This window comes from Bemisia tabaci, chromosome 5 (genome assembly GCF_918797505.1).
Source record: "Bemisia tabaci chromosome 5, PGI_BMITA_v3".
NCBI lineage: Eukaryota > Metazoa > Arthropoda > Insecta > Hemiptera > Aleyrodidae > Bemisia > Bemisia tabaci.
The window spans coordinates 36348692-36361794 of NC_092797.1; the positions used below are offsets into that span (position 1 = coordinate 36348692).

Below are 13103 nucleotides of genomic sequence, written 5' to 3' on the forward strand. Positions count from 1 at the left end.
CAAATAGAGTATTCAAATCCATGTAAATTGATCAGTCTAATCCTTTTATTAATCAACTAACGTAAATTATATGAGGTCCTGTTTGAAAAAAAGTTGGCCAGCGAGTTTATTATTGAAATAAAAAGACAAAGCTATAGATAAAGAAAACGAAGAAGAAATTGAGAGATCCTATTGGCTGTAACGGATGATTCTTAAAGACTAAGGGAAATACGATGGACTACCTGAGGTCTCTCGTGGGTTGCCGTTAGTCAGTCTAACACTTACTTTCTTAGTTCATCGCAACCACCCACTTCAACCAATAGGATAGCTCCATTTTCTCTTTGCCCTTCTTGTCTATCGCTTTGTCTATCAATTTCAACAATCAGCTCGCAGAGAACAACTGTTAATACGGCTCTCAGTCTATATTAATGTTGATTATTGGCTTTGAGGTTATTTGGCACTGGCCCAGAGTTAGATCCGTCCAAAGGCATCATTCTTTGGCATGGTTTTTAGGACATCTCTACATAAGCCCAGACAATTATAATTTTTTCAGAAATGGTGTACAACTAATCATTTGTCATCGATGAGTGTGGTCTTTCTAATCAAAAACGAAAAGAAACAAATCGACATCACTGTGAAACGTTAAAAAGGGTTTCTTCATCAACGAGTCCGGTGGTTGATGTCGGGTTTTACAATTTAATCGCGTAAAAAAGAAGGTTATTAGTTACAAGAAGTCCAATTACTGACAGCTCCTTCTCTCATAATCAGGTCCTCTCTTAATGCCAAATAAGCTCTTGAGTCAAAGGATTCCTCCGCATTTGAATCCTTGAGCATTCTTCATCACCTTTTCTGCAACTTTACTTGTTGAGAAGAGCAAGAGAGTGATATCTTGCGGAAATGCGGGCTATTTCGTATAAAAACCGTGAAGTTTTTTCATCCGATCTGTTTACTCTCAGCTACACTTGGAAAAGGAGATTTCGGGTCCTGGCGTGAGTTTAAGAAAACCGAAAACCGTAAAGTAAAGGTCAAAACCCTGAGACTTTCCTTGTATTTTTCTTGGTCGGGTACCCGCGTAAAGAGAACGCGTGGTAATTTTAAATTAAATAAGTCTCTAAAAGGTCTTGGATTCGGGTCTACAACTTTAAATTCTGCTTAGTTCTAAAAAATAGTCAATTTTGTTCAAATTCAGCCCAACCGAAAGGAAAGACTATACAATTCGAAACTAAAATTTTCGGAACCTCAAAGGTTTTTCATCTTTTGTTAATTTTCACCACGATTCAGGACTTTCATGGTAAAAGGGCGTATGCGCTTGCTTTGCTGCTAAGATTGTGCACTTTCTTATGGCGTTAGCGGCGGATGGAATTCATTCACAAAGTCGACTCACTTCCTTACAATAGTGAGGAAAAACTCAGGGCAGATTCAGGGAAAAATTCACGGTAGAACTGTCGGATAAGTAACTTATAACTAGAGAACTACGTTGTACAATCTTAACAGCATTGGAAATCTCATATGTCCTTTTATCAAATAATACCACAATTGAAAAATAAGGAATAAAAAATTTTATCTGAAATTTCAGAAACCGCGTAAATTGTGCGCTCAATTTTTTAAGTCCAGCTTCTACTGAGGGAATCCTGAGCGATTGAATTGAATAAAAATCGTGCATGAAGTTTTGAACAGTTCAAACCTTGGAGTTCTTACTAAGATCGTATACAGGCTGAAATTCTACAAATACAGGCGCAGCATTCCGACGGGACTACCCCGGGCTAAATCCGTGCTTTCAATCAAGTTTGTATGTTAAGCAACGCTCTTTTTTGCATAGCTGCAGGCATTCAATTTTTTATGAGAAAATGGATGTACTGAGAGATCAAGGGAGTTTTTTTCCTTTTTTTAAATATTATTTTAATTGGAGTAGTGCCCTTACGCTTCATCAGTCGTTTCCTCTCGACTGAACGGGTCCTTTTCAAATGGATTTACTTTTCATTAAATACACCGAGTGCAGCTACAAGTATACACGTCCGACTGGAGACGCACATAATGAGACATTATCGTTTAATTAAGGACAGTCGGCGCTCCGGGGCAGCCTAGCAGTGATAGACTGTAAATGAACTATTCAATGGGATTTATGTAAATTCACTTTGGGGGATAATATCCCGCTTCGCCGAAGGAAAAAAACCCACTCATTTCGTCCCTCCTCTGACGTAGGGACGTATCCCTTTTCTCCACATGAGCTCCAGAGAGCAAGGAGTCATACGGAGTACAAGGCTCATGTGAAAATTGAGATGCGCCCTTACAACGGAGGAACGACGATTTCTCCCGTTCGTCGGTTGAAATCTGAGGATAGATTCCTCTAAAAGCTGGAATGAATAGCTTTTTCTTGGGTCGCGTTAACGCGGAGAGGGTACATAAATTGGTCTCGGCCTGCTCGGTTTGTGTAACTGGAGCGTATGATCTCCTCATTTGTACCGAAACGGACACCAACGGCTGTTTTAATATGATTCTGTGCATTTGTATCCTCATTGTATGGAGTTTCTTTCAAATATTCTTCTTCGAAAAGAGAAAAAAAATACAAAAAATATACATGAATACTCGCAACACGGAATTTAAAAGCTGAATAGAAAAACTCGTCTGGACGAAATGCGTTACAAAAATATATAAAAGAAAACAAATTAAAAAAAAAAAAAAAAACTCTCTCATTTAAGGTATAATGCTGAGCATGAATATAAAAAACCCTGAGAGACATCAATATTTTAGTTATTTTCTCGCTTGGGAGCTATTAGTTAAAACAAGTATCACTATAATAATAAGATCCTCCCCCCTACCATAGTACATGATAATAAACGTTAAATTTTAAAATTAAAAGAAAATGAATAAATAAAATAAATACTAGTAACGCAGAAGAGAAAGTAATAAACCACTAGAATCAAATAAAGTGTGATAAAAGTTTGTTGCTTATTAAGGAACAAAATAGGAAATACTGCGGTGTATAAGAGTGAAAAAACGAAACAGTGAGGAAAATGCCTCACTCACTAAACATTATTCGATCAAGTAAATGTATGGCTTTATCTCACTGAAATATGAACTAATCAAATCATATTCTTAACCACTCTACTATATATTCGAGTCACTCTTTTATAATGCACAGAAAGGATTCATCGGCAGAAACTTTACAAGAAGCTTTTAGATGTTCACCGATTCATCATGCTCTCAGTTTACATCTCGATTGGATGACGAACGGCATATACCGCCTGGCTGCAACTAAATTAACTCTGTAGACGTGCGTGTTGCATAAGAAGCAAACGGAGGGCGCTATCGCTTTTCTGTGTGCATACCAACTTCCGCGGGTCACCTTTCTCCAAAGGACGGCGTCTTAAATGGGTGGACTACGAGTTTCTGTGTTTACTTTGTTATTTGATGCACTGTTTTTATTTTCATTATTTTGCTTTTCATCGTTAAATAGAATAATTTACTGCGAAGATCTTACTCAGAGATTTACAGTATGTTTAAAACGTGACAAAAATCAAAGGTGGCCGAAGATCATACATGAAGATTCAAACACTGATTATATGAGTCAAAGTAAATTCTTTTCGGTATAAATATTTTTCCGAAAAGGTTCGGCTTGTGCGAATCCTTCCTGAGGACTTTCTTTTATTTTTTCTTCCTATTCTTTTGGAGGTAAACAATATATGTATAGAAATAGGGAGAAAACTTGAAATTACGTAGATTTAATAAACAAGATTACAGTTAATTTTCTGAGAGAGCAGTATAACCTCCGGAGGAATCATTTTTGGGGAACACTGTAAACTCCCAAAAATGTTATATTCTCAGCCAGACGATTAAAGCGTCTTTTGTTTACCGTGAGCGTTATACATGTGCCGTTACCTATTTTAGACAAGCCAAAACCACGAGTTGAAGTAATTTTGAGCAGATAAGTCTCTTACCTATTCAATGCATTTTTGGTAAACTGATGAGAATAGATTTTGCAGATCGGTAAAAGCTGTAAAAGCTGCTCCATCCAGAGGTATTACTTACTCTGCGAGGGCCACGTTAGGGAAAAATTGGAAAGTTGGGACATGAAAGAAAAAGGTTCTTTGATCTTACCCGGCAACTGTGCGCGTGTGCCCTACACGCACGGCAAAATGGCACCATTCATAAGAAATAATCGAATTAGGGAATTATATTAGTTACAGCGAGGCAGGCCAGAGCACTTCTTTGCACCTCTCTCTCATCAATTATTGCGTTCCCTCCTCACGAAACTTGTTGGGGTGCGGGGTATAGCCTTTGAAATATGCATCCGAACCTAGGAACAGCGAAGGCGGACCGTGAGGAACGAGGAACCGGACTGTCGGACGTCAGCCCACCGAACCGGAAATGAAATACTCCCAGAGTGCGGTTCAGTTTCATGGCCCTGAAATGATCGCTGCGACGAAAATGTGATTTCAGATTTCTATGTCTTTACTCCGCGCCCTACGGGCTACGTTTCATCGCGAGAAAGGTTGAACAATGTCACAGTGCGTAGAGTAAATGACTTTTTCGGGAGAAGCTATCGTTTGGGACGAGTATGGTTTTAGGATTCTATGAGAAACATGTCAAGCGAGGTATTACATTCGAAAATTCAGTCGTAAATCGAAATGAGTGAGTTAGATATTCATGTACAGCAGCTATTTAAATACGTAAATAAGATGTACCTAAGATTTATTTTCTCGTCTCAACAAGTACTTACCCGTAATTACTTGTACTATCTCAAATTCTGTGAAGACATTAATAGCCCTAGTCCCTAAAATGTCTCTACATAATATTCACTAACTAATAACTAACTAGTATCTTGAAACTACGGGTTTTTTTTGGAAACAAATAATACCGAAAAGTTCACTTTTTGACCACAGCTTGTTTAAGTATAATAATGCAAATATTCGACTAGATTAAATTTTTTTCTGTTTTAATTAAATATTTATCATGTTTTTAAGTACTTAAATTTGTCACTTTATTCGCACAAAAGTTCATATTTAAAACGGCGTTTATGGTAGACCCTTTGAAAAATTACGTTACGCTTAATGAAGGATGGACACTTGCGTCTAGCAGAAAGGAACCAAGCCGCATCATCTATTGCCAAATTAAACTGGGCACTTTAATTTTTTTGAAGAGAACGTTTGTGCAGATTTCTTTGAACATTTTCAGGAATTTACTTCGTACTATACAGAAGATTCACTAAAATTCGCTCGAAAATCCGGAGGACCATTTTCATGTAAAAACTGAAATTGCACAACTGAACTTGGCAAAAGCTGATGTGGGTTGGTTCCTCTTTGCTTGGCGCGGCCCATTTTAGATTTCATAACCTGGCATGACAAAAATCGCTCGCTTTCTGCCGACAGGGTGTCTACTAAAACAGGCTAATCAAAAATAAGTACTTTTACAGTACTTTTTCAGTACATTCTCAAGAAATTCAGTACCTCCCCCAACAGAAAAATTCCGTACTTTTTCAGTACCTCCATTTGACGAAATTCGAAAAATTTCAAAAATTTGAAATTGCGACAAAGATGCCAAAAATTAAAAAAAAATTCCGGACCTTTTTGCAGAATTTCTGCACTTTTTCAGTACTTCCGGACCGTCCTTAAAAAATCAGCACTATTCCCGGACTTTCCGGATATTTCGGACTTGTAGACATCCTGACTTGGCAAAAGCTGATGTGGGTTGGTTCCTTTCTGCTTAGCCCAATTTAGATTTCGTATCCCGGCATGACAAAAATCGCTCGCTCTCTGCCGCACTGGTAAAAAAAGTAGCTTGGATCAAGAGTCCAGACTCTTAAAAACATTGACAAGAAAAAATACTCTTGATTCAATCGGATTTTTCCTTGAATCGAAGAGTCAAGCCTCTTGATTTAAGCGGATTTCCATTTGAATCAAGAGTAGTTTTTCTTGTCAATGTTTTTAAGGGTCTGGACTCTAGATCCAAGCTACTTTTTTTTACCAGTGCGAGAAAACAAAATACGAGAGGAAACTAGGCAACGTTCGACGTAGTTAGGCTCATTCTGGTCGAAGGCCGTTGAAAAACACGTGTTACTTTTAAAGTAAAACAATAACAAGGTTCCGTGATCCGGGTCGGACACGCTCCCTTTTCGGGAGGCGGCATTCATCCACGTCTCCGCGAAGGCGGGTCCGGCGCGGCGCGGAGCCGGGGTGGCGCCCGCGTTTGCGGAGACAAAGTGGCACTGAATAATAGAGGCGCAGCGACGGGCGACGGGCAACGGGCGGGCGCCAGCGAAAACAACGTGTCCCTCCAGGAGCAGGCCCGTTGTCCCATTCGATCTAAGTCGTTTATGAAGATCGAGGCACTTTAATCCGGAACACTGCTCCGGCTCATTAAAACAAGCTCCCTTATAAGCGCGCCCGCCGTTGCCTCCTATCGCGAAAGCTACAGTGAAGAGCCAGGAGGAACTGGATTTCGGGAGCAAAAGCATGCTGCTTGTAAGTTCTAGGAGTCTTGCCACGTCTCAACTACTCCCAGATTGACTCGTCAGCTTTAGAGTACATCCTCTCGAAGCCTCGACGCGATAATTCACCCATCGAAACTTACGGCTCTTAAAACGCCTTCAATTAAGGCGTGATACCGCACGCTTTCCTGAGAGCACGAATAGTTGCGTGCTTGCGCCTCGACGCGATAATCCAACCATTGAGACTTACGGCTCTTAAAACGCCTTCAATGGACCACTAGACAAGGTACAAATTTCAGCATTCTTATACATGTTTCATAACTAAAATTTCACGTAGAACACGATGCGCACAACAGAAATTACCGGAATTACCTCTTAAAGAAGATATTTAATGATTATTGATGCGTGAATTTAAACCACCCGCTCATAAAAACTCAATGCTCTACGTGATTCACATTGCGCGCTAAATGTTATCATGACAGTCTCTGCAATATAGAAATCTGGCAACCTCAATCTTGACACTTTGGCTCAGCTATAGCAAATTGCTTATAGTTTGAAAAAACACAAGGCGGGAAATGAATATTGCTCGGTTGAGAAGCTTGCTGAAACCGTTGTAGTGCGCGATTTGACTCTAGGAGTCTAGGAGTCTAGTCAAGTTCCAGGAGTCTTGCCACGTCTCAGCTACTCCCAGATTGACTCGTCAGTTTTAGAGCACATCCTCTCGAAGCCTCGACGCGATAATCCAACCATCGAAACTTACGGCTCTTAAAACGCCTTCAATTAAGGCGTGATACCGCACGCTTTCCTGAGAGCACGAATAGTTGCTTACTCGCGCCTTACGTCACTCAACTCCGATTTTATTATCAGAGCGCATACCGTGGCTTACGAATAACGGCTGTGTTCGATTTCTCTGTGCCTCACCTCAGTTTTCAATCATTTTACTTGTGAAAGATTCTTATTTTTGGTTTCGTGGGAAAACATCAGCTACGTAGGCTAATTTGACTCACGTAGAGCTTTGAGTTTCTTGTGAGCGAGCAGTTCAAATTCCTCGTAACCAACGTGAAATAAAAATGTTAATAATCTCCGTTCGGAATTGGTTTCAGTAATTTTCGTTGCGCAAATCGCGTTCTACGTAAAATTCTGGCTAAGAAACGTATATCAGAATGCTTAAATTCGTACCTTGTCTAGTCGTCCATACAAGAACAAAACCTATAAAACCTGTTTCAGAAAAATGCTTATCCTCTAACGCCGTTTCTTATGATTTTTTCCTGTCTAGTCTCTTTTCATTAAGGGTGCACGGTGTAGAGAAATATAATCTTTTAACTCATCGCTTTTCTCGGTGACACAGCGGTAAGGCTCCCTTGTACACAATCCAGGAATACTCGGCCGAGGCGGCAACGTTGCCCGTGTCTCAGTTTGCCAACTTCTTCGGGAGCATGGTTAAAAATTAAGGCGCTCTATCTGAGTCTGTCTTAACAAGGGCCCTGTTAGCTAGTTGCTCAAGAGCTCGGTTCCAGGTTGTCATGTTTTACGCGCGCATTCCGTCTTCAATTAGTGCTAACTGTTCGCAACGAGGGGTTGCGGGGGCGCGTCTGTCTCTGTCCCCAGATTGTCTGCTGACTTCTGCACAGCAACCCTCCCCCCTCCGCCTACAAGGCTCGCACGCAAGGCTTCTTGTCACTTATTGTAGTCCACCCTGCGGGCAGATTATTGAAATTTGTGAACAAAGCTATAGACAAAGAAGACATAGGGAGTATGGAGCGATCCTACTGGTTGAAATGAGTGTTTCCTCAGGACTAAGGAAGAAAAGTATGGACTGAATAAAAGGTATCTCGTGGATTGCCGTTAGTTAGTCTATTACCTACCTCCTTTGTCCATTGCAACCACCCGCCTCCATCAATAGGATCCCTCCATTCCCATTTTGTCTTTTGTGTCTATAGCTTTGTCTATCAATTTCAATAATCGACCCGCTGCTAGCCTTGCCCGTAATACGGCTATACTTTGGGTTTGATCGTAAAATATCGTCGCCCGGCTTACAACTTGTAAGTTACAAGAGGATGTAACTGCACATTAACATGAGCCTGGGAAAGCACTGAATAGAGCATTAACAGGTGTCTTAAATTTTATATTCTGACTTTTGAGCCATGATGCTAGTTCGGTCTCCTTCAAAATGATAAAATAGGAGCAGCGATTATCAGACATCGCAATCGAGATACCCGTTTTTGCAGTCTCATCGTCGATATAGAAGAATCGATATTTATCGAAACAGACTGCCTGACCGAAAATCGATTATTTAAGATGGATTTAAATGGAGGAGGAAACATCGGGAACTCGCGAGGAGTGCGGCCGAAACTGCGGAGTTAGCGGAGGGATTCGCGGAAGCCCCGGCGAAGATCCGGCTGGAAAGTTCGGCTCGGCTTTTAATTATTGTGTCTCGGAGACTCCGCTCTTGTGCTCGCAGAGCCGGCGCAACAATCCCAGGAATCGCTCCGGGATTGAATTTCATTCTTCTCGCCGATGCTCTCCAGTGGCGTGGCGTGAATTGCGATGTATCGATTGTTATGCCATTTAAACCTATGGTAAAGAATCGATTATTAAGGCGTTCGCTGCGAACACCCTGTTTATCGATTCTTTTTCGTAGGTTTAAATGACATAACAATCGATACATCGCAAAGCACGCCACGCCACTGATGCTCTCCCTCCACGATCCCGCTCTCCGCGAAGGAGGGAGAACGAGAGATGAAAAATGGAAAGAATTAATTACGGTGACTGATTATCGATCAATTACACCTTTTTGCGGTTGTTTCCTCGAGTTTTAATCATTTCGTTGCGAAATTTATGGACGGATCCCTCAGTGAGGAGTTGTATTCAAGGAGTGTCCATTCGGTTAAAATAAAAGTAATTTCTGTAAGTGAGAATTCTCGTCATTTCGGGAATTCTTCCCTCGTTTGAATCCATTAATTCTAGTCTGACAGACTCTGATTGTAGGATTCCTATCATGAGTCAGATGAGGACAAAATCGAAAGGAGAAGAAAAACAAAAAGAGACTCAAAGAGAGGAGGAGAAAAAAGGAAATAAAAAACAATCAGGCGAAGCAGACCAAGAGGAAGTAAAATAAAAATAAGAAGAGCTAGAAAAGGAGAAATAAGCATACTTGTTCTCGTGTTCTTCTTTCTCTCCTCCTTCATCCCAGACCTCTTCTCTCTGCTACTTCCTCTTTTCCTTCTGCCCCTTTTCTTTCTTTAAAATGTGCAACACAATTTTTCCTAAAAAAAACCTAAGGAAATATGCCCAACTGTTAATTTTGTTTAAAAAAGGGTAAGGATGAGGGGAGGGGGGGATCGAAGATCAGGGGGTCCTCAATAATGCCAAAAAATTTGCTAAAATTGGACATATTGACAAAATTCACAAGCAGAAATCGCTTTTGAGACATTTGTTAGGCATCGCAAACTACTCATGCCTCGAAAAACTAACAATAGAAAAAAAACTATGCAGCGCATAGAGATGAGCGGCATGGCAACAAACAGGTATAATTGAAATTGCGGTGGTTCATTCTCGGTATATAGCTCTTACCACTCATTTCAAAAACATTTACTGATATTGGACAACCTGCATATCGAGTATTTAATTAAGATGGACACACGAATTGTGTGCTTCACGTGGACTTTTCCGCAACGATTTTTTTTTTATTTTTATTTTTTTCTTCATTGGCGTTAAAAGGCAGCGGTCGAAAGTTTCCATTAGACATTTTGTACACGATACATTTAAAATGATACAAAACACATTCCAAATATGTACACACTCACCAGCATTGTTCCGTTGCCGTTACGACATTTTGGATTGGTACCATCATTGACGGTGATAAGTCCTGGGAGGTTGTCGGGCTATTCCCATCGAAGACGCGCTTTCTCAAGACGACAGACACCACCGGACACGAACACTCAGGGGTCCAAACCCCAAGGGGGGCAACGCACGAGCCCGACCAACGGGGTCAAAATCAGAACACACCGACTCCGCACCACTGATTATCCTGAAACATAATTCACAACATCAATTAGACATGCACCACTAGACCACTAGACGGGCTGAAGCATTAAGCAGGCGTTGACAGTTTTTAAAAAAAACACAAGTATTATAATTGAATAAAAAATTATATCAATAAAAAGAAGAGACATAAATATGTTTCTTATAATAGATGAAATCTTCAATATTTATTTTAATAGTAATAATAGTAACCATGACCATGACCTATCATGCTAGCTTCGAACTTAATTAAAATGGCAACAGGATTGACTAAATTAATTACAAACAGCTTTTTTTTTTTTTTTTTTTTTTTTTTTTTTTTTTTTTTTTTTTTTTTAACAACTGTTCTAATTATATTTCAATGGCGACGAGATGTGATCCGTCCGGCACGTGTATCCAGCCCCCTGAAAACGACGGAAAAAATTGTAATACTTAATCCGATAGTGCTTAATAAGCTGAGTTCGCAGTATCATATCATACTCTGCAATATGAAATCATTAGAGTAACGCGTAACTTAAACGCCTGAGGCGCAAAGCGCTTTGAGCAGTTGGACCGCGAGGCGATCGGGGGGCGTACCCCCTAGTTCTTTAAAATTACTATTAATCTGTGACGTAGCATCGATAATGTGATAAAAAAATAATTAACACCAGTCCTGAAGATTACTGCGTTCAGAGGCTCGTGAGTGAGTCAAGAACAAAATCGCCTTCAACTCGCAGAATAGGCAAAACGAGCTCCTAGGAGTTCGAATAGTTGTATCACACAGTTCGTTCTATGTAGGATTTCGCAGCGATAGAATGTACCACTTCGTGGCGTTATTAGGCAGCACTTCCTATTTGAACACATGTACTTTGGTAGATTAAATCATTTTGTCATATCTCCTCCGATAATTGTTCAATTTAGAAACTAATCTTGTTTTCATACTCAGTTTACTCGATTTCCTCTTAATCCTCAAATTCATTAATACCTGCGAATTCTGATTTTCACCGATATCAGTTGGGTCTCTGATGATATTAATTGAATCCCTTCTGATACGAGTGCAACTCTAGTGATGCTAGTGAAAAGTACACTATTCATTTTCGACTGACTCATAAGCGGAGAAAGCTACCTGATATACAGGGTTATTCAAAAGTCACGCACCAATGGCCCTAACTTTAGTTCTAATTAAGATATCGACTTGCGGTTTGTGACGTTTTTCCTCATATTTAGGGGAAAACTTTTTTAGGTACTTTCCAGTTTTTGACCCTCTCAGGGGGAGGGGGGGCAACTAAAAATTTCAAATGACCACCCCCCCCCCCCTCATGGCCAATGGTGCGTATGTCTTTTTAAAAACCTTGTATTTATTAGGACAGACATTGAATCTGTAGTGTCTGATATCATCACAGAATCCAATCACCGCAAACATTAGAGACAGATAAAGTGATTATTTTTCAATCGAAACGAAGAGAGCCGACTAAACAGGAGTGAAGCGGTAAAATCTTGAGAGGCATACACTGCCCTGTTAAGGAAAAACGCCGTATGAGCCTTCAAGCGTTTACAAATTTCCTCCATAAGATCACGAATTTTCAGGAATATTTGTCACAGTCTCACTTCCAATTTTTCAGAGAATTTTGTACATAAGTTGATGTAAAAAGTCTGAAAATTTCAAGGAAAAATAGTCATAACTTTCCTCAAAAATAAATCTTTTCTGAGAGGAGACTTGGCAACATTAGAATGCTCAAACGGCGTTTTCCCTGAGTGCAGTAGTACACTTTTAACACACCCTTTGGTTTCAGGGATATCTGAATATGTTATTTCAATATTTCGCTTACTGTGGCGTGGTGTTGCGATATATACAGTTGCGATATGTCGATTGGCCTGCCATTTAAACCTACAAAAAGGATCGATAAACAGGGTGTTCGCAACGAACAAGTCAATAATCGATTCTTTACCAAAACTTCAAATAGGGAAATATGGATAATAGATCATTCACGCCTCGCGACTGTTCGCTTAGAACGAGATCACAAAATGGAGTCCTTTTTTGACCAAAGCGCAATTGGACCGCGTCAAACAGAAAGGAACCAAGCCACATCAGCTATTGCCAAATTTGATGGAACAATTTCATTTTTTACATGGAAACAGTTGTACGAATTTTTGTGCAAATTTCAGTGGAAATTCTCCATAGTGTAAAGCAAATTCCCTAAAAATTTTAAAAGAATCCGCATAAAAATTCTCTCGTAAAAAATTTAATTACCCGGTTAAATTTGGCAATAGCTGATGTGGCTTGGATCTTTTCTGTTAAACTCAGTCCAATTATTAAACGCAGACATCGGCGCGGTCAAAAAAACGCAACCACGCACTCAAGCTCCTAGCCTCAGAAACCACACTCGGCGTAATCTAATGCAGGGTGTAATAATTTCATCATCGACGATGCGGCCGCTAAGAGAGCCCCGCTATGATCCCCGATCCCTGTTCTCACTCCTTTTTACCCTCCTTTTCACCCCTTTTTTCTTCGGTAAAAAATGTTGCAATAATTTATCATCGCCCAACTTTCTACCCTCCGCCCTTCCGCGGTTCCCTCAAAATTAGACGCCGGCATTGCAGGAGACACTCGGAAAGGAAACTTTTCTCGCTCCTTTTTTTTCTTTTCTTTTTTTTAAATTCTCGTGAAATAAATTTCAGTTAACCTGTCTCCCTC

At 40.1% G+C, this 13103-nt stretch overlaps 1 protein-coding gene across 1 annotated transcript in view; it reads right to left on the minus strand.

Moving 5' to 3' along the window:
- The window catches only part of nAChRalpha1 (nicotinic acetylcholine receptor alpha1), a 244376-nt gene that overhangs the window by 203578 nt on the left and 27695 nt on the right, over positions 1-13103 (minus strand). The window contains exon 2 of the mRNA XM_019056913.2: positions 10213-10436. Coding sequence (XP_018912458.1) covers positions 10213-10218 — 6 coding nt within the window. The 5' untranslated portion in view covers positions 10219-10436. The remainder of the gene's footprint in view (positions 1-10212; positions 10437-13103) is intronic.